The sequence below is a fragment of the Xiphophorus hellerii genome, chromosome 8 (assembly GCF_003331165.1).
Source record: "Xiphophorus hellerii strain 12219 chromosome 8, Xiphophorus_hellerii-4.1, whole genome shotgun sequence".
Classification (NCBI taxonomy): Eukaryota; Metazoa; Chordata; class Actinopteri; order Cyprinodontiformes; family Poeciliidae; genus Xiphophorus; species Xiphophorus hellerii.
In genome coordinates, this window is record NC_045679.1 from 8,827,458 (window position 1) to 8,851,139 (window position 23,682).

General features: G+C 38.4%; 1 protein-coding gene across 4 annotated transcripts in view; it reads right to left on the bottom strand.

Annotated features, from left to right (window-relative positions):
• Positions 1 to 23,682, bottom strand: part of rxraa (retinoid X receptor, alpha a) — a 121,105-nt gene that overhangs the window by 38,340 nt on the left and 59,083 nt on the right. For all 4 annotated transcript variants that reach the window (XM_032569540.1, XM_032569538.1, XM_032569539.1 and 1 more), the window contains exon 3: positions 9,450 to 9,688. In XM_032569540.1, coding sequence (XP_032425431.1) covers positions 9,450 to 9,688 — 239 coding nt within the window. The remainder of the gene's footprint in view (positions 1 to 9,449; positions 9,689 to 23,682) is intronic.

The following is a 23,682-nucleotide window of genomic DNA, read 5'->3' on the forward strand; positions in this document are numbered from 1 at the left end:
TTCAGATATACATTTTCTGTATGTATGCAATCATCTGGTGATAGATCATATCTTTCTAAGTGTGCTCTGCTGTGCTACATGAGCATGAGCAGAGGCAATTTCTTTTGTCAAACTACACATAATCCAGTAATAATTCAAGGGGTATTTTTGTGTCAAACCACAACGGCGTTTAGGATTTCTTTGATTAATTCCTTCCTGTCTGTCCCTGAGTAGATAATGGGGTGGGTAAATCCCCGTGCAAGTGATCCAGCTTTTAAAAGACTTCTTTACTTGAGTATTAAGGTGTCACACAGCCACTGTGTTCAATATTCTTTAATGACTATTTCCACCTTGAAACTGAGAAGCAAACAGGTTTTTTCTGCCTTATTAGGCCCTTAAACAAGCATGAAATGGGATAAAAAGAGACGGACAGAACAGCAATCACACAGTCTGGTCTTTGCTGTGAGCTTATTGAGGTCCAGACAAGTTAAATGTCTTTCAAAGAATTAATTAACACCAGTCGCAAAATCTAATGCTGCGAGGGATTTGGTTCCTTTTTCTTTTTTAAAGGACAGAGGTCCAGAATTAAAACACCTATTGCCAATTCACTGACACCTACACACAGAATGTCATTGTTAAATTATTTTACTGGACGATAAATTGTCCCAGTAATTACTGTGATCAACAATAATGTTGTTTTGAAACCATTTTCAAGTAGTGTATTGATAATGGCATAATAATGCATGTTTGGCCCCTCACATTTTGTCGAGAACAGTTAACGTTAAAACTGGAAGGTATTTTGAATATCCAAAATAAAATACGACAACCAAAAACAATACATATAATGGGAATAAAAGCCACTTATAATCGAACATATCTATTGATTTTTTTTGTTAACAAAATTGCTGTAGCTTTTGATTTTGATTATTAATATTCAAAAGATATTAAATGCAGCTCAATCTGATTAATCATGCGATTAACTGATTAATTGCAACAAACACCCCACAATAATGCAGCTTTCCAACCAAAGGAGACCCAGACCACATTCTGTACTTTGCATGTCTCAATTTTCCAACTTTGTGCAGCTATACAAATTACAAGAAATGTCTTTTTCTCTCTGTAGATGGTGTCAGTGAGTCTCTGTTAGGACATCTGTCAAAATAGCAATCTTCTCTACACTGAAAAAAATAACTCTTTGGATGAACATAAAAAAAATATGGAAAGGATTTCCACCTGATTACTTTGCTTTATTTCAGCACCATGTGATTCTGTTACTCCTATTTAAAGTAAATGTCAACAATAATAATAACAGAGATCAACAAGACATTGAAATAAAAGAAACATGGAAAAAATCCACTTACTAACTTCACCTTTCACATGTGGGAGAGTCGGTATTGTACTTCACAGACATGCCACGGTGTACATTTCAGCCCACAGACAGTATTGTGTTGCAGTAAGATCACACCAATAGATGCAATTAGCTCCAAAAGAGATTATTCCAAGCTCAAAATAAATGTGTTCCCCTGAGGCACTTCAACCGCAAAGCCATGCGCCTGCTTTCGTAGAACATTGTTTGAAACTTAAGACCAATGTCGCTGTTTCTGTTGCCCTATAGATATGCACATGTTGGCATCTACTTTGAATTTCCAACACAAGTCAGAGCAAAACAACAAGTCCTGGAGTTTTCATATTAACGTTTTAGAAAACTTAGTTTCAGAATAATTTGAATTGACTAACTTGTAATCCTTTTCTCACATTGCAGCTTCATGTGGGACTCCATGCAAGCGCAACGTTTTATAAAAATATTTTAACAAGCTTCTTAATGACATTAATTTCTCTGGCCAATCTCCACTCCCTGTTTTTGTCTAAAATTGCTAAAAAGCATTTCTGAAACAAAAGTGAACCCGCCTGGTGTTTCAGTGCAGCTTCAAAGTGAATTACAGTATTAAAGCCGTTTGATTCAAAAATATCTCACATTGTCACACAGTCTTGAGTGTATCATCAGGATCAGATAATGTAGTTTCAGTCATATCTATGTGACACATTGCATTTTGTAAATGTGAATGATGGATCTGTTAGTAGCATGAAATATGGTGTTCTGCAGGACTCAGTTCTAGGTCCAGTTCTGTTTTTTTCTACACATCCTTCATTTTGGCAGTATAAAATAAAAATATGAGATCCATCGCTGACAGGATTAAATGAAACTTTTAAAGAATAAAGAACATCATCATTTACAGGTGTGCTTTAAAGACAAACCATGGAATGTCCATTAAACCAAAGTAATCAGTCTTTGGATGGCTTCTTCCTGTATCTTAATCCACCATGTTAAAATGCTTAATCATCCCAAACTCCCTTCTTTAATATATGATGGTAGGTTTCCTGCCTCCAGTGACCTCCAGTGAATGCACAAGTCAATTCAGCAGAGCACATTAGGGATGGGTTGGAACGGGAGATTTAGATCATGAATTTACAGTCGGTAAATCTGCAGCAACTGTATGATGTTATCTAAATCAGGGACAAAATCACTAAGATTGTTTGAAAAAGTGAAGAATTAGGACTGTTCTGAAGGTGAAAGAAGGTCCAACCCATTACTGGTAAACTGTACAGTATTTATGTCACTGAGAATACGTTTTGGTTTTTATTTTATTATTGCTAGCTTTATGTTTTGTACATCAATCTATTATATTTGAATCCTTGTTTATTCTTTGTGTAAAGCACCGAGGATTACAATGATCCTTGAAAAGGGCAATTAAAATAAAGTTTTGTCAGGTTTCATTTCCAAATCAGGACGAACATTTTATCAAAACAAATAATTGAAAGCCAAAATAAAGCACTGGAAATGTGCTGCACTGTTTTCCTTTTTCACAAAGAAACCTATGTTTTGAGTCAAGGCCTTTGCTCTCCGTGCGTTCATGCCATTTCAACGTCTTTACAGCAACAATTCCTACGTATATTTCAGACTAAAAGCCCTCTCTGGCAGGAACTTGAATTTTGTCCCAACAATGGGTGGAACGATTATAATATGGAACAGATGCAGCAGAGTCTACTTGTACTTCTCAAAATAAGGATTTGCGTCAAAGAGGAGCAAAGCTTCCCTAAACAATGACTTAAGTGCTGTGTGCTAAGTGCATGTAAACTGAACCATTACATTAGCTGCAGAAAGGAGTATTGGGGAAAAAATAATATTTTCGTCTGATTTTATTTGCTACCTGCAAAGAAGTTTTGCAAAAAAAAGATTTTCCAATATAAGGTTAATTGACATGAGAGACCCTTAATGGTTACTTAAGGAGCCTAAACAGAGTCCCTTTATGTGACATGGCGACCATGACATCATGCAGAGTGACCGCAATAGCCATCAAAACCTTAAGTAGTGGAATGGACTTCATGACTCCCATGCAGGAATAGACTGAGCTCCACTGATTTCATTCTTTTGAATATTTTCTGTTTTTGTCTCCTAGCGACTCCCGTCTGAACACGTTGCCCTTGGAGCTGGAACATGACATCACCGCCGCCGCTCATTTATAACTTATTAAGCGCGCGTTCCGTTTTCTTGTAAAACATTTACACCTTTTTTCTGCATCAGTGTTTATGTTGCGTCCAAATCCAGAAACAGTCATGCTTTGTATGTATTTTTTTTTTTTTTTTTTAAAGGCAAACTGGGAAACTGAGAAACAACAGGGGCCTGTTGTTGGTTTAGGATCCTCGGGGAGATTTCAGAACCGAAGCGCAGAAGCCAAAGGGGTACTGGTTTAAGCCGCAAAATGGAAAGTTGGACCCTGCAGTGGTCTGATAATAAAGGACCCCTTTTTCAGCAAAAGACAACAGCCAGACAACTCCTGCTATTGTAAGTAGAAGTGTGAAATGTGTTCCAACCCCAACGCATAATCCCTTCCAGCTGCACAAAAAAGTTGTGGCGTCTCTGATAGAGAAGGACGGTCTGTATTGTCGGTGTGTTGAACCCTCAGGACCAAACCACTGAAGAGTCTGATCAGAAAGAGCCCTGTTGTGGCCTGCGAAGCCTTAAAACCACATGCTGAAGCTTGAATCCTGCAGATCTCCTCATCCTTTACCTCCACAAACAAAGACCAGCCTTCAGAAAGCAAACTCACAGACCCTCCATGCATTGTGAGTGACAGTAAAACTCAAGTCAATATGTGGCCTCTTTGCAAAAATATGTAGTTTCCTTTCTGATCTCCTTCATCAAAACCAAGGGGGCAACCAGAACGCAGTCATCAGCCATGAGAAATCTACAACGTTCTTCCTGAAAAGTTAAAAAGGACAGCTCAGGACAGATGAGAAGCATGGCTGTTTTAGATGTAAGAACTGACTGGTGAAAAAGGCTTTAGATGTGGTTTGGTTTTTGAAACATGCAAAACTACTGAAAGAACAGAACATTTAGTCATCTTGTCCCCGCTTTCGTCAAGCAGTCTTGTGGATATGTGATGTTATGCCTCACTTATTTTTATTATTATCATATTTAGGGGAAAATAAAGCAGGTTCCTGTAAGAAATGGAGTGTTTTTTACTGTGATTTTAAACGCTATTACATGTTTTTGTACTTGATTGTAGTTCATGCTGAGAAGAAGCTTCTTGAGGGCAGGAAGAAGTAAAGGAGGGACAGTGCACAGCACGATATATGCCTGGTAAATCATCAAAATGAAAGTATATGCCTGTAAAATGTGTGTGGTTAGCAAAGGCAGGGCGGTTAAATACAGTAGAGGCTGAGCTGGGCAGTGACCTCGTTCCAGTTAAGTGCTCTTGAAAAAGGCTAGTCAGCCAAGTGTTAAGAGCAAGCGGCATACGCCGTCTGACTCAAATCACGTCTCATCAGAGGTGCCGCGCCTCACGACCACAGGGCAACACCACCGTTTTTAACCTCTGAGCCCATCCAACTGCTGATCTCCACCCTCCTGCAGCAGCAGTCAGAACCTTACAGGGTCTCAGCTAAGCAAACAGGGACTGGTGAGCACCTGTAAGGCACGGGGGTCACGCAGGAAAAAGTGTAAAGATTTGAGTGAATTTGCCAAGGACCAAGTTGTGTTCTGTGGGGTGTTCCATGTCTGCAGTGGTCAGTATCTATCAAAAGAATTTGGTCTGTCAAAGGAACAACGATTAGAAGGAGTTTCACAAATTCCTGAAGAGGTTAACGCTGCTTCTCATAGCAGTGCACTGTCTGTCAAGTCAATCTACCATAAAGGACTGATTGATGAAGTGTGTTAGCACTAGTTGATCTTGTGGCTAGTTCCTCTAGATTCCCCAGAGAACACCAGATTCTTGGTCATCACTCTGATCAAGGCTTCTTCTTTGATTACTTAGACTAGTCAGGCACTCAGTTCTAGGGATGATCTCGGTTATCGCAGCTAAATGTCCAAAGTTCCTGTTACAGAAGCTGAAAATAATAATAATAATAAAAAACATATATATTTTTTTCAACTAAAGATCAGGAATAACATACCATTTAAGTCTCACTTTATTCCATCTCACAGAAGACACAGAAAGGCGTTTTCTGTGTTGGTCCAACATGAGCGAAGAAAAATAAAAGATACTACAAAAACTTTTCACCGGTGTCATCAACAAACTAATGCTCTCCCTACCATTACCACAAACAACACACATTCCTCCCTTAAGAGTCCTTGAAGTACATACAGTACAGTTAGCAACCTTTAACTTTAAATAAAGAGATTTACAAAATATATTTTAAACATTAACCATGCTTTTCTTATCTTGTTTTTAAAGGAATATCTGAAATATTCAAAAGAAAATAAAGCTTGAGAGGTTGAAATCCCTCAGTGCAATGATGCTTGACATGCTACTGGCTGGAGTTTGCAAACGAGCCAATCCAAAAACGGCATTCATTTTCCTTGGTGATGATTGGAAGACCGCTAATATTAGCTTCTGTTTGAATGCTAGTACAATTTCCACTGTGCATGTTTATGAATGTTAAGGTATATATGGTGTTTAAACTGTTAAAATAATTAGAGTTTTTAGAGAGTCTCAGGTATTTGTGTACTTTAGCTATTCATGGGTGGTAGCGACCTCTAACCCCACACATAGCGCGGGTCCATTGCACATACATTTTGCATTTAAGCCTCAGGCAAACATCATTAGGAAGCCTTAATCCGATCCCAAAAGTTGTAGATCGGATGTTTCGAATTTTCTTTTGCGTACCACTGAAGGAACATCGCATACGCCTCCATCAGGGATTCAAATGAGACAGATAAACCCAAATTCACCCCTTTCCAAAACGCTTCTAACCTGAAAGCCTAAAGTATGCTACTACAGTACATGAAGAGGAGCCCAAACAAAAGTTCTGGGAATAAAAAGAAAAGAAGAATCAGAATGAAGAGGATGGGGAGAAGGACGGGAGCTTTCTAGCTATGAAAAATATCATCCGTTTTCATAAAGTGGCCCTAATCCCCTCCTAACTCTATTACATGTGGGACGCGTTCCTTATGAAGGTGCAGATGAGCTTAACAACAGAGAGAGAGAGAGGGAGGGAAGGAGAGAGCCCATCCCTAAATAGCAGTGCATTGTCTGGATTCTTTAACTCAATTATCAATAAACACAAAAAAGGTCTAGCGAATGCATTTTGTGGGGAGAAACAATTTTAATTTCAGATATGGGTCCAGACTGAAACTGGGACACTGGAGGCTTTGATGTCTTAATTGTGTATGTGTGTGTGTGCGTGTCGGCGTGTCTGTGTGTGTATTGTTAATGCCAAGGAGACTTTTTGATGGAAGACAAGAGACAGAGCAGGAAAAATGGGAAAATTGAAACGATGTGACAAAAAAAAGAAATAACGAAATAGGCAAACGGGAGAAAAGAGCCCAGACAAAAAGAAAAAGAGAGAAAACCAGTGGGAGAAAGTGACACGGATGCTTTAGTAATAAAAGCGTAGAGCTGAAGCTGGTGTTTTTGAATAGGCCTTGATTGACTATGCCACGGGGTCAAAGCGGGGCCTCTGTGGAAAATTGTATAATGGTATACGGGTCTGAGTGTGCAAGTCTTAAGGGCCTCTGATTTGCACTTATGGGATGTTTGAGTGCAGTTTGTAAGAGATGAAACATGACCATTTTGTCTGCTTGGTTTACAGGGCAGCTGTGTTGGCCTGTGATTTAGGAAAACCATAGTGGTGGCTGCTAAACATTGATCTTTCTGGTTTCGCAAGGTGTAATTAAACTCAAAACAAGCTAAAGGCAAGTATTTTAAGAAAACATGCTTATTTGATGTGTTGCTGAAAGCTAACCCCGAAAGAAATATGGGTATTTTCCCCTGATCTTGACTTCTAACAAATTTTCCTTTTTGAAAAACCACAATTTATCAGAAATGTATAACTGAGAACAAAAGTGGTGAAATTAAAATGCGTTTTTTCCACTTTGTACAAGTATTTTAGTGTTTGAAATGGGCTTATCTAAATCTGCTTTGAAAGAGTATTGCAGTATTTTAAAAATGTAGAAACTAAAAGTAAAATATTTAGCTGTTCAAAACAATATTTCACTGTATTTTTCAAAAATCTAAGTTACATTTGATCACTTGTGACTCACAATATTAAATATCTAGAGTAGTTAAACCTGCACACTGAGTACATGTTTTATTGAAACACAGGTTGAAATATTTGTTATATTTGTGAAAACACACAAAAAAGGAATTTTCCAGAAGTTTTGGCATTGGGGCAATTTACACCAAGAGAGCTGTGAAAGATGCAATAGTTAATACATTTCTATTTTCTCAATTTGTAACTGGAACAACTTCACATAATTCCTCCACTATTTTCTTTCTCTCCCGTCTCTCTTTTTTTTCTTAGCATGTTTTAACAGCTTTATCCAGTGTTCAGCAAACTAAACATGATAAATATCATAAATCTTTTCATGTCAATATGTGTTCTAATGTGAGTTAAAAGTTATTAAAAATTGTTGAAAGCTCTGTAAAAATGCTAGTCTTTGCTTGGCTGGTTCTGAAACATGAAGAGTCACTGTTCCCAAAATGTCTCAGTCACACTTATGTCATACTCGAATTTAAAGACAACCAATAAGTTTAAAGGACAGAAAGGTTTACATAAGAAAATAACTAAATGAGCTGTTTTTGATTAGGTGGTTTTGGGTCACTTGTGCAGTCACCGTCAGAAACACTAAATAAAAACGTCTCATAAACAGACTGGCTAAAACCAAACAAGTAATCCTGCTGCAATTTCCTAACCCGGCCTCATCCAACAGAGCTGTTCTGGTCCAAAACTTGTGCCGAAATTAGATCTGGTTATTTTAGTTTCCAAAAAGCACAGTCCGGAACAAAGACCTGTTGTATGAAAGGTTGCTGTGTGGCTGTATATGAAGAAAAACTCTTTCCTAATGGTGTTTACGTGAAGACAAACTGAAATGAGCCAAATTACAAACATTAATTAGTGTTTATAGTAATAAAGCAAAATACAATTAGAGAGTAATGTTCTCCATTAACTGCAAATGACAATTTTCTAGGGCTAAAAAGGCTTAATAAATCCTGCACTTGCTATTATGATAAAGGAGCTTCCATCATTCTCATCAGCATCTAGAGCGCTGATGCTTGTATGAGGTGAGGGCATCCACTGCAGTGGGACTCTAAGATGCCTAATATACATAATATGTTAGAGGTATGCAAAGTGGAAATTCATGACACAACCAAAAAATACTGCACTAGTAGTCGATAGCTATCCCAACAATGAGCACAATGCCCCCAAATTCATCTATCACTGAACTAAGACAATCTTTTTTAAACATTAATGGTCTGATTAAAAAATGGTCAAAAAGAATGCCATAATTGTGCCAAATACAAACCCAATAAAGATGAAGTAGGTGTGGACAGACGCGGTAAAATTTATACACCAAAACGTATTCTTAGAGTTTCGAGTTTAAAGTGCCTCATAGATCGGGTAAGAAGTCTCCATCACATTTACATACAAACATCTTAACAGTATGCAGCACTTCTATTATATAATGTAATAGTAATCCTTGAAGTATTTGATGTTTAATCACAACAAAACAAAACCAAACATTTATGTGACAGACCAACGCAAAGTAGAGAAGGATTTGGAAAGTGGAAGACAATGACTTGTAGAGGTACTTTTCATTGCATTGCAGCTACAGCTGCCAATATCTTGTGATATGTTTCTAGCTGCTCCGTTGGATCAGATTTAGAGTATTATCACAGGTTATCAATGAATTGTTGAATTAATTCAACAATTCATGTTGTGTCAGAAGACAACTATGTCAAAGTGATGGCAAACTGAATTAAATGCCAAATATTAGCAAACTTTGATTTGTTTTGATGTATCAAATTAAAGCTGCCTAAAACCATACACACACCACATTTTTTAGATCTTATCACAAAATCCCAATTATGCTACACTGAAATTCGTGGTTAGAATGTCGCATAATGTGGGAAAAGTTCAAAGTGCGTATTCGCAAAACACAGGTTGTTTATGTCTGCCTGAGGCCTCACCTGTGGGCTGATGCTGGGGCCGTAGCCCATGCCAGGTGAGTTCATGGAGTGCGGCCCCATGGGTGAGCTAATGACTGAGAAGGGTGAGGTGAGGCCGTTCATTGGTGAACTCAGGGTGCTGATGGGAGAATGGAGAGAGCCAGAGGGTCCCATGGAGGTGGGGCTCAGCAAAGAGGGATGCATTCCACGATGGGAAGTAGGAGAGCCTAAAGGTGAGGAGGTCACCTGTCCTGAAGAATCTGGTCGGAAAAAAAAGAGAGAAGGATTATTAATGAACATCAAAGAATCAACAGCATTTTTGTTTTGAGGTTTTATAAGCCCCACAGCTCCATAAATGTATATTTTCCCATGAAACCTTAATGATCTGTTTTCTAGAGCACCCTCAGAAAATAATTACAGCTTTTCTTGACCACAGCTGTTAGCACCAAAAGTCTAGCACATCTGCTAAAGTGTGAAAGCAGGTGTCAAATCTGGGCACTGTCCAGGAAAAAACAGACAATTTAGCAAAAAAAGAAAAAAAACCCAAAACACACACACACACAAAAAAAACTCCAACTATTTCAACAGGATTAGTTCAGAGAGGAAAAAAAGAGCTCAAGCTAACACGAAGGCCAAATGGGAATTGGCGGTGTCGACACAGTCGCTCTGCTGCTCTCTCTGGTTCTGTCCCTCAAACTTCAAAAGTGCTTCCCTCAGGAATGCAGGAGGTCAGCATGCAGAATAAACCTACTGTATAATGCATGCGGCCAATGAGTGGGGTAGTAAACTTGAGAGAACAGAAAAAAACATGACCTTGCAGCACAGCCCAGGAGAAAACCTGCAGCTGGGTTGTAAGTCACAGACGGCAATGAAGCTAAGGTCGTGTATGCAAGAGCTCATCTGACTTCAAAAACTAGACTTTTCTTTGACTTAGGTTTTACTGAGCTGTCATCACAGAGATCTAAGACAGACAGAAACATGAGCAAAGACACAGTGATGAGAGTTTTGGAACAGGGTTCCAATGCATGTTGATAGAAACGTTTTTCTCGTTTGTCTCTTTCGGTGCTGCATTTCCCTGAACTACAATCTTTACTTCGATTCTCCATAAACTTTCTTAAAGCAATTTACTTGTAATGTTAATCTTGCAGAAAATTAAATATTTAATTTATTGATGTTTTGTTTAAATGTTGAGGTGTAATAACAACAACAATTGCATTTTATTTGAGACATCCAGTGACTGTGAGAAATCTAATATTTTTCTGAAAAAGCTGCTCACATGTGAAACATTTTATTCAATTAGACAATAAAAAAAGAAACGATAATTTAAATGACACCACTTTTAATTCTTATATTATTTCACATAAGCCTTTTGATATGCAATTGACACTAGCCTACACTATTTAATCCCTAAATGATCAAGGCTGCCAGATTTGGTACATGTGTGCCACTGAAACAGAAACACATTTCCTTCAATATGGCTCCAATGATCCAAAAATAACAATGCTTAATCTCCTGCTACATTATTTTGTCTGCACTGATGAGGTTAAACTCGCCTTCTAGCAGACTTAAACTGAAAGTGAAACTGATAGCATGACCTATTTTCTGATTAATTTGATTCACAATCATCTGGTCACTTTGAGTTTATAATAGAGAGCAATTTCTTCTTCAAATGGTCAATAAAATCTTGTATATTAACCCAAAAGTGATATACCCCATCCAGATGCAGCAGAACACTGTGAATTCCACATCCTTGACACAATACTAAAGCCGTATTCAGGACAAAAGCACAGGAAAAGTGACCCATGTACTTCAAAGTTGTTGCAGGACATAAGGCTTCAACGATTCCTCATGTTCAGAACTACGTTAACATGCTTTTTCAATATGCAGGCAGATGTGGAAAGAGGAAACAGCTACTCGCATGAAAATCTGAGTAATCTAAAACTGATAGTAGGAGATTTATAATGACCATTGGCCATGAAAGCTGCAGCTGGTGCATCTGTGTCATAAACATATGGGTAGCATTTCTATCATACTCACGTGTAATAATTTAGTGGCTTCTCCAGCTTCACTCACCAGAACAAAAGAAAAAAAAAAATAACAGTGGATCTATCCTATGTCTCCTGCCTGATCCATGTGTCGTACGAATACATACACAATCACAATAAGTGGAAGAGAAAAAAAAAACACATTCCTAATGGCTAACAACTGCTCTGCACATTCACAAATCAGTTCAGTCTGTAATCTCCAGACTGATACATCATGAATGTCTATCTATCCGATTACTTTTTCTACTGTTTCTAGAATGTGCCCACCCACATAATTCCTGAAAAACATTAAATAAATAAATAAATTTTAAAAAAGGCTCTTCCTGAACCAGCAATTCCCACAGCTGTTCCTCCAATTGGGTTTTAATTCAGGCAGATAAAGCGAGCTGTGGTATTAGGGTTGCCAATCCACCATTGTACGGCTCAGCAGGAGATGGCGCGGGGGCGTGTGTGTGTGTGTGTGGGGGGGGGGTGGGTGTGCGTGTGTGCGTGTGTGATGAGCTGGGGAGTGGGAGGGCTTAACTGACAGCAAGGCTCCACCTGAAGGGGGGATGACAGAGACGAGCTGGGAGGTAAAGCTGGCTGCTTATGTCTCTTTCTCTTCCATTCATGCTTTATGCTTTTCTTTTCTGTTTATTTCATTGATTAAAGAACTTTTTTGGGTGACATTATGTTACAATGTGATACAGTTTGGTGTGGATTATCTAGTTTGGTAAAACCTCCCAGTTCAGAAAGCTTTCTCAAAGCAAAATATGCTTGCATGCTCTTGTGTGTGTGTGTGTGTGTGTGTGTGTGTGGTGTGTGGGCGTGTGTGTGGGTGTGTGGGTGTGCGTGCGTGCACGTTTGTGTGCTTTTGTCTTGTTAGAGATGGGTAAATGGTGTCGGATTACAGCTGGATATAAAGGACTCTGTCCTAATCCTTGAAAAGCTACACATTTTTTCTGAATGAAACATCCAGAGTTGTCCAGATATTTTTAGTATAAATACAAAGTTTATTCTGGATTAATGGCATATATATATATATATATTTTTTTTTTACAAAGGAAGGTTTAAAATATAGAACCGACATAAAAACAAGGATAGGATGGCTGGAATAATAGTGTAAAAGTATACAAAATGAACAAATAAATAAATGGATGGATGGAAGAAAAACTTTCTTTGTACTACACTGGAACGCCCTGGCAAATATTTTTAGGAATTTTCATAGATTTCCAAATGGCACAGAGACCTTGAAGTACATGATAATGAGCAAAAGAAAGGCTGAAAAGAAATGAAACTAGAACAACATGTATAAAATAACCAAATACACAAGGGAAGTACAGCAGTAAAGAATTCAGCGAGGGGCAGAACGTTATAGGACTGACAAACTGTTCGTTCCTGCGTTTTTATCACATCTCGCAGAGCTGAGGACAGTCTCAAGAACTCAACATTTCTGGCATCAATTTGCTTCATTTCGCAAGCAGCATAAAATAAACAAACTTTCAAAGATTAGATAAAAGCTTAAGCAAATTAGTGAACATAGGCAGGGCAGATAAGACTGCAGTAAAAGCAACTATAAATATGAGCAACATCTGCCCAAGTCCTACAAGTGTCAGATAAAAAAAAAGCTGACTTAGGGTTAAATAGGAGCAGAAAAAGTCTTTGTCGCCTCTAGCTGCTGCCTGTCAATTGCTCCAAATTGCTTGGCACATTAAAGCAAAAGTGACAGCTACAAATAAGCAAATTAGGGCCCAATCTTCCTGGCAGGCAGAGACAAGAGCTTCCCTACTTATCGGCTCTCCTCTTCATTCAAGCATCTCCCGTTTCTAAACAATAGCTCCCTCCCTCTTGCCTTCCTTGCTCTTTTGTTCTGTTTTTTGGATGTGATTACATGGAGGGAAACTGCCAGTTCAAGCGCTGGCTCTCGCAGGCTTATGTGTTCAGAATGTGATAAATGGATGATGCAGATGAGAGCAGTTAGTGAGATGAAAAAGAGAAAGCGTTCCACGTACAAACAGAATCGCGTGGCATTTCTTCCTGCGCCGGAAACAACTTGTTTACATTCTTCGGCTGGAGTGAAACTGATGTGATAGAGACTGATGACAACTTTCCAGAAAAATGACACTTGCACAAAGCTCTTCAGGTTTGTCTGGAATGAAACGGAAGGGATTGTCATGACACGGCAAGAGTTTTACTGTAGAAACAAAAGAATGCCTGCAGATCACGAGTCTAGTATAAATTCTCCTTTCTAGAAATATTTTGAGCTTTGCTTGTCTAAACATAGCCGATAGCGTTGATATGTTGGTGGTGGATGTTGCAATCCTATTCATGTTGTAAAATGCACACAGTATGTGCTTTTCAAACTAGCCTTTGTGGCCACATGTGGCCCACAATAGTTGTGGAGGTTAGCTGTGAACAGCTAAATTCCACCATTCAAAAAAGGCTTAAACTGCATATTTTAATTGTTCAAACACCTACTATGCCTTAATATGCATACATACACACAGTGGAAACTATTTTACCGCTATCACAGAAGCTAATATCTACAATTTTCCTTATCTACAGACAGTCAGGAAAAAAATGTGAGTCCAGGATTTGGAGCTACATTCCACAGGAACAATTATTATTGGACATTACAAAAAAAGTAAGAAAAAGTCTCATGTGAATGTTGGCACAAGCCATGATGGCTAAACAACAAACATGTGGAACAAGATGCTCTAATGAGATAAGACAAAACTGTTGCAAGACTTCAAATGATCAATTCTGATGGAAATATGCAAAGAAAAATGAGTAACATCAGTCTGTCGGTATATTGCAGTGATAGATCCTAAAAGGGTTGCATCTCTATGCAGATCAGACTTTTAAGATTTGCATTTGCAAAAAAAATATAAATAAATAAAAAATCCTTTCAGTTAGCAGTTAGGTATTACCTTTTTTTTGGTCTATTTCTCAAAATTCCAATGAAATACATTTAAAAAACAACATAAATAGTGAAACATTTGCAAAATTATGTAATAAAGATAATTAGTTAAGTTAGATTTTCCTGCTAAAACAGTTGCTCAATTGACCTCATCAGCACTAGAAAAAGAAAATAAATAATTGTTGATCATAATAAAAGACACAGACAGATTCTGCAGAACTCTGAAGAACCAAGGCTGAATTTTTTATCGAGCCCATAAGCTGGAGCTGTCTGTGCCATCAGCAAGGGAAAATGCATTATGAAAAGAAAGGATGCAAAAACCTTCAGATGATAGTTTGAACTACCCTAAAAGCAGCAGAAAAAAAGAGTGTGTATCTTTAGCCTGCTTTTACAAATGACAAATGTAGCTCATAACAGCTAAATCTTCACTTTGCTTCTGGTGACTGAGTTTCTTTTCTTAATAAAAAAAAAAACAAACATTTATAACCTTGAGCAGATACAATTGTTTCTTGCTTGAAGGCCAACTTCTCTTCCTCTGTTATCCAACTACTTGTGGAACAGCAGCGATTAGGTGGAGAATATGTGGGACACAGCAAAAAGAGAGAGAAAAAGAAGACAAAGGGAGAAAGCTCGCAAATACCCCCCTGTCCAATCATCACATTCCTCGGAGACTCTGGGATTTTCACCAAAACGACACACATGCATAAAAACATCCAGATGGGCTATATGAGGGTCCTCATACAGACAATTTGTTTTCTATACCTCCATGCAGACGGGGTTTCAGAGCACAAAAAGTGAGATACCAGCCAAAACAACATTTTATGCACTGAGTTTGCTGTGCATCCATACAGTACTGTAACAGCAAAACTTCAGCTCTAACAGGAAGAAAACTTGATGAAAACCGCAATCTTTGTTTCTGTTACTGTTAATATTCACAGGGACATTTTAGGCGAGGCAGGTGAGTCACTTTTAGAAGCTTGCAGAGCAGAACAGCGCAGCGCAGCACAGCCAGGATGAAACGTTAGTCATTAGCATTTCTCCGGATGTGTTCAGAGGAAGGAGAGAGAAGAAGGGAGGAGGAGAGGGAGGAAAGACGTGGCTAAAAAACCCAAGAGATTCAGTTCGTTGCATTAAAAAAAAATGCTCAAAATAACACAATAGTCTGCGTAACAGCTTTATTTTCCAGAGTTCTTACTTCTGACGTCTGTATCACCATGACGACAACAGGCTGATATTTCAATCTACCCGCTCGGTTGGTGCTTGCTTAAAAAATTAGACCAATATTCATCACCTTGCCATCGTCAGCATCCAACTATGTGCAGAGTCAACATGTTGTGTGTGCATATCCATGTGTGCTCATTACTGGTAAACGTCCGTCTACTGTTTTGCACAGCATAAACAGACTAATCTGGTCCTTTCGGTGGAGATAGAAAGTGTAAATATCTGAGTCTGAAGTGTTTACTCTGTGGATGGTGGGAGTGTGGAGGGAGTAATGATGGGAAAAAGGCAAACGAAAGGCAACAGGTGACGTGGGGCGTATTAATGAGGTGGAAGTGTGGAAAAAACAGGGTGAATATCTCATTTAAAAGATTGTGCAATCGCTTCACAAATGAATCAGGCCCACCATTTTAAAACACCTGCTACCAGTGTGTTGGCCCTTCTTCTTGCTGCCAAAACAGGCCTGACCTATTGAAGCATGAACTCTACTAGATCCCGCAAGTAGTGTTATTGTATTTGCCAACAAGCTGCAAGGTTAGAAAAGAAAACACCTACTTTTATTTTTATGTTTTTGAAACTTAGATGTTGCAGTAATTAAGAGAAACAGAAATCAGATGTAAGCAGCATCAGTAAGTGAGAACTTTACTGAATTAGAAATGATGTGATTACTGCATCTGTAAATGGAAATATTTGTGTTTTTCTCAAGTTATGTAATTAACTGGTAGGTAGAAAAAGCATTTGCAGATATGTTGAGTAGTGTCGTTTTTTTTATATATTTAGATTGCTCAATAATCATTAATTTTAGTTATTCTTTTTCAAACGTAAAATTTTAACCATTTACAAAAGGCTACTTGAAGGTAAAAAACATTATTGCATTTTAAATAATGTCAATAAAAACGTTTCCAAACATATCTACTTTTTGGCGCAAATTTGTTTGATGAATAAAAAAATAATATTTGATCAATAAAATTACATCCATGTTATTTTTCCTCCTCAGTGTCGGCCCACATTTATGCACAAAGAGCTTTGTGATGATTCAGTAAGCAGAGGGGAAATGAAAAGGGTCATTCAATAAATAATAATGACAGTTTTACTTCCTGTTTACACAAGTAAATGGCAATTTGAATCAATGGAACGTGGAATTAACTCTGTTTCAGAAAGAGTTTGATACAAATCGTACTTCTTTTCCCCACACATCCTGCTGTTTGTAAAAATGTCACTTCTAAATGAAAATAAAAGACAATACAGAACATGTAAAACCTGAACAGATGGAGAGAAATTGTAATGCAAATCGATGCATAAAGGAACCTTAGCGGATAAGGAGATAGTAATGAGGTTTAAAAGAATTCACATGTAAGTCTTAGTGGAAACAAGGCCTTATGTTGTTATCTCTGCTTTAACACTCCATAAAAGAAAGAAAAAACAGCCTTCAAGTAAGGTCTTCCCATTTACATCAAATCCTCATTACAGTCAGAGAGGATTAAGAAAAGTGCACACAGTCAGGTGATGAAGGTTGTAGGCGTTACTGTAATTCTTCCCATGATGAGATTTGATCAGGCATATCTTCCTGACAGCTCTAATCAAAAGTACCAAAGCCCCCTCAGGGTATCTGTCGCCGCCCCTATCTGCTGCCACTGTGAACCAACTTGTAGACTAATAGAAAGAATGTGTGAGCAAACACATACAAAAGCCTTAATGTTGGATAAAAGACGGAAAAGAACCCAAACAGGCCACCCATCATTTCACAGTAGGTGGGCCACTAACAGCCATCATTTGATACACTGTGTTGATATAACCCGATTCTTTTTGCATGCTGAAACAACTGCCCTCATTAAAGACTTAATTCCTTCCCTCCCATTGCTTTTTCTTTTACATTTTTCTGTCTCTTGTGGGCTTCCCCTTCTCTCTCTCTCTCCGTTTAATTTCCCTGCTTGCAGGCAGATGAAAGTGCCAGCCCCTGAGCCATGCCTGTGCCCTCCGTGACTCTTAAGTGTCTGAACAGGCCATGGAGCCACGGCTCGCCGTGGCGCGGCGCCAGCTAAGCCAAAGATTACTGGCACTATTGCTAACTGTGAACTCGGCTGCCAACACTCTGATCTGTTGATATGGCCTAATTGTTCTCTTTAGCTCAGAGGTGATACACAAACTCTCCCTGGTGCTCTGAGTCTCAGTCTGCACTGGATTATGGATAAAGCAACAAAAAATCTGGCTGAGCAAATTTTACTTTGCCAGAAAGACAAACATTACGGGGATGATCATTTATGCATGTAGTCAAGCTATGTTTGAATTTTCTTTTGTAATTTCCTTCAAAAATGAAACGTATTATGGGTTACGTCTGATTCCTCAGATTCATCAGGATTCATCAGGTTCCTCCCATAACTTGGCCTGAAATACAGTCATGGGAAAACTAAAGCACATATTTGTTGCTTTTCATAGGAATTAAGAGCAAAAGAAGCAAGTTTCATAATGAAATGTAATTAAAAGTGTCTTTAAAAGAAAGTGTTGAGGCAGTTTGTTGGTCTGGAGGATACAGGTGTGCAGAAACACAATGCCAGGATGGTGAGAAATCAACAGAAACCCAGGAGAAGCGACTCCTGCTGAAGCCATTAATCTGGAAAGGGTTATAAGGTCATTCTGTGTAAATCCAAAGTATCTCATTGTGAAAAACGTAATTCAAGTGACTCATTTTTAAAAATATTCCTTCCAAAGAACGGACATCCCCATAATCTCCAGCTCTGAGGTTTAGTTCAGGAGGAAAATTCAATGCATTTTTTTTGTAGCTATAGGATCAGGGGACTTTACAGTCATGGACTTGTATACTAAAATATTGTATTCATGGATAAAGCTTAAACTTAGCCATCAAGCCTCACCTTAAATAGCCTTAGGGATATGTCATGTTCTCTTCAAAGCACACCAATGACAATAGACTGGTTTATTAGCACAGAAAACATACACCCTTTTCATGCTAGAAAGTGAGATGGTACGTCATGTAATGAATCTAAAATAGCCGAGAGACCAACCTACAAGTAGACAAAAAGAGAGGGAAATGCAGGATATGGATGAAAGACAGCCAACATAGTCAAATTATTACACTAGCTGTGCTTTGGTCAGCAGCTAATGTCCTGTGCAGTAACGCACAATGCAATGTGATCAAAGAGGTGGCGTGAAGCCATAATTACCAGTCCAACCCGTGGAGCAGCTGTCAGAACAAGAAGATTATGTCGTATTTCTTCTTCTAAAAAAACCTGTGAGAAGACGGCATAGATTAGGGAGCAAGTGAACATTTTGTTCTGAAAACTGATCAGTCAGAAGCAGGGGATATGAGTCGTGGAAATGGGATCAAAGGATCTGACAGGGGCTAAATTGTGATGGCAAACGCGGTTGCATTCATGCATCCTGGGAACGAGTTCTCCTAAAATGTCTTTCTGCATGCGGAAGGGCAGACAAAGAGCATCAGAACTCTTGCAAAACTGGAGCAAAAGTGAAGAAGAGGAATTCCTGTTATTCCTAAACAAAGGAATAACATTTTGTGTGCAAAAGAACAGAATAATTCAGAGTGACGCATTTGGGAATGTTGTATGAAATCTTGGGTCTTACAGATTCTGTACTACCTCACTAAGAATTATTGTAGATCATGTACAATCTTTTGTCCCACACACCGTACACCGTGGTTAGTGTGGCCTCTGTCAGCATCAACATTTACAAAAATGGTTCCAAATTCCCTAGATCTTAATCCAATCTAACATCTGAGGAATGTAACGGCTAAACAAATGCAATTGATGGAGGTTCCCCCTTTCAATTTTAAAGGAACTCATTCTAACATCTTAGTGTCTGATACCACATCTGAGCTTCAGGGATCCAACAATGTCTATGTATTTTTAAACAGCTAAAAGGGCAGCCAATCTGTATACAGTCTTAAAATAATAATAATAATAATAAAAAAACAATTGCCTATATATATTTTGGAACTAGAACTGCAAGGCTGCAAGGAAGAGCTGCTACTTCATCAAGCTTCCGATTTGCTTGAGCTCAGAGACGGAAATCACAACACAAGCCCTTATCTGCTGTGTTCATTGCCAAAACACACTTGAAAGCACACAGCCGAGCCTAAACATAAAGAGATAATAACATGAGTGAAAAACACAACCTTGAGTCCTTTCAGCAAGAGCGAGAAGCAATCTCATTTCTACTTTGGATTACTTTCACACTCTAATGCTGCCAGAAAATTTAAGTTTGCCAGAATAATATTTCAATAGGGGACAGGGATGCACTCCATGTTTTAAGCACACATTAAATTAATTAGCAAAAAACAACTTTGTGAAGGACAAATATTATTACAGAAACACGCAACCTCTTTTAACTATGTGTTTTCAGAGTTAGGATTCTTTTAGAGATTAACAATGTCAATTATTGAAATGGAAACTAAATCATTACTGCCCTCTGGTAAAAACACAATGACGAATCTACCACTTAACCCACAGTTAAGAGACTGTGGTTATTTGGACACTTTTGTTTGTACAAGAAGTGAAAAACATTAAAATGTCTACGGTTATAAGCCTTAAAATCTCCAAATACCACAACTTAGTAAGAGCACATTGTCCACTGGCAGCTTAGTTGATGCCTAAAATTCTGAGTTTAGAACTAACCACAGAATGAACTCTGGTCAAAAAATCAAATCTGTACAGTGATGCTTTTGATTCCATACCATTCAATGTTGGTTCCACAAGGATCAATGTACCTCTTCTTTTTAACACACATCCTCTGTTATGATGCACAGTTAAACATTCACCTTGTAAATAATCTGATTGGAAATTTAATTGTCGAGGAAATTCCTAAATTTGAATGATAAACACAGCGTATTGTAGTCTGCTCTTCCGAAATGTCTTGTGTGTCTTCCTTTGAATCCAGTGCGAGTTGAACGTTTTGAGAATACATAAAGCATAAACTAATGACATTAGATTGTGATCTCAATGTTCAGACACACATTTTATTTAATCACAAACTGTATTTTACCACCTCTAAAATGTATCCAAAATCAGATCCTTCTCAGTGCAACCTATCAAAAATTGATTAATGTTTTTACTGCACACTGGATTTTATATGCAACCCAACTTGTATTTTTAATCTTTATACACTGTTTATTTTGTATTATCAATACCTTCAATTAAAACAATTATTTTAAAATATACTGAGCTTATGATTGTTGTATGAAATGTTTTCGATAAATGAAGCCGATCTTATGTTTGATCATGTGAAACGCTTGGAATGAGCGCAAAGTGAATGTTGGGTTTCTTCCACTGAAATCTAGGAACACAGTGAGAAGCACATACTGTATATTTAGATAGTCATTGCTGTCTAGTACAAACTTTCCCAGATTTTCATGTGATTTAGAACATGGCATCCATATTAGTTTCTGTCGGTTGAGACAAAAGGAGCTGCATGGATCACATTTAACTTTTGAAGAATCGTCAGAACCTTTCATCTTAAAAGGTTTGAACATATAACCCTCTTTCTTCCATTTTATCCCTTTTTTTTACCATTAATTTTCAGTGAGTTGGTGGCCAGAAGGACCTGGCTGTTATCTCAGAACTTTCAACAAAACACCCCCTCTAGTCTTCCCAACGGTGAACAGCCCTGAGATAAGGGCAAAGGGGGGGAGGATAAACACAGATTGATCAATGGACGGGCACACTAAAGAAAAGACGGAGAGGTTCCTAGATGGCACAAAAAATGAGCAATGGAGGAAACAAGAGCAGAACGGGGAGGAGAAAGCTGGAGATCCTGGGGGGTTTTGGGAAGGGGATGAGACGAGAATGGGAAAGTATGTGCGTACGTGCCTCAGGAAGAGGCCTGCAAAAGCCGGGTGGAAATGCACGCGCCTCCATAAGAGCAGGGGGCTTACACATCCCATGGAGTGTGTGTACGCATGAGTGTGGTTGTCACTGGTGGAGTGTATTTTGGATCAGTGCACCAACTTGTAACAATAATAAAAAAGAAATCCTCCCAGGGAGAGGCGCAGGATCGGAGGCATGCCGAATCCAAGATAAGTAAACAAAATCAGGAAAATATAGTTGATCTGACTGATGAGACCAGACCTTACAGCTCCCACGCCTCCGTCCTTCCCTTCAGTTAGTCGACTCGACATGCAGCATTTTGCACATTTAGCTATTTTTTACATAAAAAAAATTCACAATCAAAAACTTTTTTCTATTTCCACTTAGTTTATAATCAAGAGACGAACATAAGCTAGTGTTGTTTACAAATTACAAATATAAATCTGAAAAATGTCAGATGCAATGTAGTCAGTCAAGTAGACTGGATGACTAGTAGATGTCTCATCAGATTCCTCCACCTGGATCTCTGCAGTTCCTCCAGACTTACACACACGATCCTTTTCAAATATCCATGTGGGAAAACAAATTAAAAAACACAATTTTGTTTTCAGTTCATAGCTGTGTACAACTGAGTTGTTGCATCAAATACAATCTTGATAAATTCAGTGCTGTCTTTGGCTGTGCTATGCCACCATCTTTAGGTAGGGACTTTTTGGAGATATATTTTTTTAATCTTCTTGTGTATTTTCTGAGGGAAGTAATTCTGTTTGATTTAAAATGTCAGATGATTTTCAGGGTGTATTTACAGTAGATCAAACTGCTGCAATGCTAGCAGGGTACACTCTTTAGTGGGCTGGAGAGAGAAAATAAAGCACAAAGGTGGTTAACTGAGGCATTGTTTGGATCAGTGGGACCTTAAGTGGAGCTGGCATTAATGTGGAAGAGAGCCTGCAGATTTATTCGTCTTCATCTCTCCCTGGCACTTGTGCTCTCACATTTAATTTTCCCTCACTCTTCCTCTCTTCCGCTCCTGTTTCCTTCAATTTCTTTCCACATCTTTCCCCTTGCCTTCCCTGTTCATCGAAGGGACTCCCCAGAGGTGGAGGATAATCCCAGTTCGGGTGCAGCGAGTCTTTCATGTTGGAGGAAGACACGCTGGCGTGAGCGCTGCCAGCTATCTCCCTCCACTCTACCGATACCTGCGGGTTCCGAAGCCTCGCAGCCTCCCTCCACGCGCTCCTTCTTACTCTGTTTGTGTTTTCCACACAGCTCTGTGTTCTCTTTAATTATGAAGACCCGTTGCTTCGCTTTGGTAAATGTGGCTGACAGCACATACAACAGAAAACACTGAGGGAGCTGGATCCGTCTCTGTTAAACAGAACCACTGACTGATACTCTGCTCTTCTGTATCCTCCTGATACTTTACAAGAACCCCAAAATTTTGTTTTTCGGGAGTTTGAGGCAGATCCTTGGGATGAAATAGAGACTGTTCTTAAGTGTTTGTTATTCTTGAGCACACAAGTGTGAATAAACATTTAAGGACGTTGACATCAGCCATAGAATGCCCAAGACATGTAAGTTTAGTATGACTGTTGCAACATCTCATACTGTCAATCACAGTTGGTTATTTTAAAGTTCCCCATAGGTTGATTCACAATATAAAACAAAAGTTTAAAAACACTGAAACATATTTGTCAAACTCTGGCTGAAAAAAAGAAAAGAAAATCTAAAGAAAATATGCTATACTTTCAAACAAGATGCTACACTCACCTCTAAATGCTGGAAACTTGGAACTGATGTGGAACTGATGCAAGACCTACTTTCAAATTAAACAAGTGAATAATTTTCCGATTTAAAATGTATTTTCCAGCTGGTCGCTTGTGTCTAAATAGCAAAAGACTATCTCTTTACTAGCTCCCTCAATCCCAAAATGATTTCAGGTTTGCGAAACCTTTATTTCAGTTAAAAAACTAAAACAGGAAACATTTTCATAGGAAAAATCTGTTGTTCAACTCAAATAATATCCATCAATAATATCCAACTAATAATATCCATCATTATTAGTTGTTCATACAGTCACGTGGAATCGTTTTTACATTTCACGTAAGAATGTAAGGCAGAAAAGTTACTTATTTTTCCACAGTCTCAGAAGTGAACAATGATCTCTCAGTACTATCAAAGGGTGCATTGCTGCAGAAAGTGTTTTTTCCAGTGATGCAATGCTGTAAGACACATTTGTAGAGACATCTGTACTGGGA